The sequence below is a fragment of the Arachis duranensis genome, chromosome 3 (assembly GCF_000817695.3).
Source record: "Arachis duranensis cultivar V14167 chromosome 3, aradu.V14167.gnm2.J7QH, whole genome shotgun sequence".
In the NCBI taxonomy this organism is placed as follows: Eukaryota; Viridiplantae; Streptophyta; class Magnoliopsida; order Fabales; family Fabaceae; genus Arachis; species Arachis duranensis.
Window position 1 is genome coordinate 132,410,361 of NC_029774.3, and position 3,854 is coordinate 132,414,214.

The window sequence follows — 3,854 nt, forward strand, 5'->3', positions numbered from 1 at the left end:
CCCGTATATAATAATTAAGGAACACACGTGGTCATGGCAAGAAGTATATATATATAACTAACTAACTAGTTACGCGAACTAACACAGTTTACAGTATATTGGGAACGAAATTGACGATAATTAAGTAATTGTATATTTCAGACTTACAGTTGATTAAGTTGGATCAAACAAGAGCGAAAATTAAGCAGAGTAATTAATGTAATGTATATAATGTATGTATAGGAAATGCATCTTCTCTAGTTTTTTTAACAGCTGAAGAAATAAAGTGTGATTTTTTAACATTAACTTTATAAATGGGACTAAAATTAAATATAAGAGAAAAAATAATAAAAAATAAGAGATCATAATTAACACTATCTAATTTTTTTTTACTAGAGAGGATCACTCTCTAGCTTAGCTAGCTAGCTAGTAGAGTAGGTCGTGAATGGAAGGCAAATCAGACAACAATGCATCAAAGTCCTTGAAGGAAACATTGTTGTTGAGTATGATGGTAGCAGCATGATGATTGACGGCAACTTGTTCTTGAGGCTTCTTGGCACCGATACTACCATGACGATATGCCATAATTGCTTCTTCTTCTTGTTCTCGTTCAGTGAAATATAACGGTGAAGGAGTAACAATAGGCATGGAAGAGTTCTTGCCAGTGAGAGATTGAACAACTTGTCTGAAGTTAATAGGGTCGGTTTCAACGTACCTTGTTTCGATCTGCACTATCTTTGGAGCAACACTACTACCACTACTACGACCATTGTTGTTCATCATGATGATGTGTGGTAACTGGTTAGAGACAGTACTAATAAAAATAATAGTTTGTATGGTGAGAGCGTGGATGGGTGTTTATATAGCAATGCAAGTGGCAGTCATGGGAGACTAGTTGACCGGTCGACCACTTCATTCCCATCGAGCATCGAGTCAAAATCTTCAGCTATTTTGATTGGCCAAGTCAACTTTATCGTCATCATCAAACCTTTTTTCCCTCTATTACTAGAGCCGAAATCTTTACTTCTACGTATTCCTACGTAAACGTACATGTATTTTTTGGGTGGCCCTAAACGTACATGCATGTTATGTTATTTCTGCAACTCTATTCTAATTATTGATGATTTTACTGTGATAATAAAAATTTAAATATTTAATTTAACAAATATTTAAAAAAATTTTATAATACTATACAATAAATATCGCTTCTTATTTTTCTTAGAAAACATTAACATTTTTCATAATTTTATTCTTTTATATTTTTAACTAAAAAAAATGTTCTAAAATCAAACCAAATCGGTCGATTCAACTGGATTAATCGGTCGATTCAACTGGATTAATGGAATAATTTTTTTATTAATCCGATTGACATAAAAAACTACTTGTAAAAAATTAGCAATTCAGAAGCCAAAAGCCCAAACCCCAAAATACCTATCTCCTTTCTCTCTCTCACGGAACCCTAAACCAATTACCTTATCTCTCTCAAAGATCCAACCCAACCAGTAGCACCCAGCACCCAATCCCGCCATCATGCATCAAACTCTTCTCCTCAGTTAGAGAATGTCATCAACGCCGGTAGTAATAGAGAGATGGTCAACACGAAATTTTTTACCGTCGATCCTCTTCGCCTTTACATCTTTTTTATATAAGTCGTCTCTTCTTCAAGTGCGGTTAGTTTGAATCCTCCTTGCTGCTCAGTTTGCTCGATCCTCGTCTCTATCTCGCCGTTCCTCCCTCGCTGTTAGCTTGGTTTCTCCTTCGCCAAAAAGTCTTTTCAGAATTACTGTTGGCGGCGTTGCCATTTCTATCCTAGTCGTTAAGTCTACCTCTGTCTTCGAGCCTTAGCTTCTCTCTATCTCTTTTTGAATGTCTCTCTTCTGCCGCCGTGGACTCTTCGTCATCTTTTTTTGTCGCCGTGAAATTACAATATTTGATTATGTTACTCTCTCTTTCTTCAATAATTAATTTAATTTTTTATTTTATTAATTATAATATTTTTGAGTTGCTATATTTTTTATTCTGGATTCTAGTTGCTGGACAGAATAGATTTTAGGTCCTATATAAAAATTTGATTAAGTGTTTATTTGGGTGTCATTAGTACTTATTTGGACGTCATCATCTTGATAAAAAAATATTTTTTAATTTAAAAAGATCTTTTTTATTTTCTATGTGTTTGACAAATTTCTAGTAATAAAAATAAAAGCACTCAAAAAATTAAAAAATATCTTTTTTGAGGAGATGTAATTTACATCATTTTTAAAAGATCATTTTTTCTTTAAAAAAAGATGTTTTCATATAATAAATAAACAAAAAAGTACTTTTATATTGTTATACCCAAACATAATTGATGATAGATAAAAAGATCTTTTTACATGAGATATCCAAACATAAAGTTACTTTTACTTTTCCATAAGATCTTTTAAAAAAAGATAACTTAAAATTTTTTTTTTAAAAGCTCACCCAAATAACAGATTTTTTTCAATGAAAAATATATCTTTTTTTTATTTTTTAGTGTGTTTTAAAAATTTCTAATAGTAAAAGAAAAAATACTAGCAAAATTTTGAGAAGTTATAATTTACATCTTTTTTAAAAAGATATTTTTTTTCTTAAAAAAAGATATTTTTCACATAATAAATGAACATAAAAGTACTTTTATTTTATTTTACCTAAATATAATTAATAGATAAAAAAGTCTTTTTACATGAGATATCTAAATATAAAATCACTTACTTTTGTAAAAGATATTTTAAAAAAATATAATTTAAAAAAAAAGATTTTTTTCGAGAATGGCACTCAAATAAACTCTAACTTTGTTGATTAATTTCGTTGTTGGACAAAATAGATTCTAATTGCTGCTTTTTTTTTTGCCTTATTAATTTTATGAAACTAAAATAATTTTGTTGATGGTTGATTTCAATAGTTCTAGGATGACTCTGTTAGTAATGCTTCACTATTTTGTTAATTTTGATTTGAATGATGATTTTAGAATTTTGAGTTTTAATTCAGTTCTAGTATGATAAGATACCAATGTTAATTAACATATTAGGAATTAATGTAGTTTAAAAAATACTATATCTTTCTTAATTGAAATAATTAATTTTTTGGTGAATGAAATTTTGAGGAGTGAACTACCAACTTAATTCGAATTTATTTTTTAGAATGATAACGCGATCCCTCAAGAAAAAATGATCTATTTTGATTTCTGTCATTTATTTTGTGACACAACGCAATTTCTGTGACTGTTTTTTCGTCAACTCTGAACGAAAAATGCTGACGTGTCAGGTTCAAAAAATGGACAAAAACTTAATTGTTTCTAAATTTAAATTGGTTAGGAGTTTGTTTGTCTTTATTTTTTAAACGATATCTTTTTTATATTAATTTTTTATTCATTATATTAATATTATTTTTCAATAAATTATTGAATATATGGTATAATAAATACAAACTAATTAATAAATTATTCAAATTTAAAATATTATTTATTATGAAACTAAACAAATAATTCTCAAATATAATTTTTTACTATATAATAATAAATATTAAAATACTGTTACATTAATAATAACCCTATAATATTAGGGTTATTAATTTAATGTAAAGATATCAAATAGAATTATTAATTTATTTTAAAAAATAAAAAATTAAATTTATTATCACACAAAATTTTTTTACTATATCTCAAATAACGTGTTCATTACTTTTCACTTTATTGTAAAAATTATCTATATCACCATACTTGATTTTGAGTAAAATATATGTAAATTTAATTGAATTTTAATATACGTAAAATTTTAATCAATCAACATTATTCTTATATTGATAAATCTTCATCGATATATAGCCTTATGACAATATGCATTATTAATATTATTGAT

The 3,854-nt window shown here is 27.4% G+C and overlaps 1 protein-coding gene across 1 annotated transcript; it reads right to left on the reverse strand.

Annotated features, from left to right (window-relative positions):
- Positions 1-405: 405 nt before the first annotated feature.
- On the reverse strand, positions 406-762 carry LOC107481939 (uncharacterized). The gene has a single exon (XM_016102296.1). It carries the CDS (start codon positions 760-762, stop codon positions 406-408), a length of 357 nt encoding a protein of 118 aa, XP_015957782.1.
- Positions 763-3,854: the final 3,092 nt, after the last annotated feature.

Coding starts and splice junctions, on each gene's coding strand:
- LOC107481939 (XM_016102296.1), bottom strand. CDS start 762: ATGATGAACAACAATGGTCGTAGTAGTGGTAGTAGTGTTGCTCCAAAG.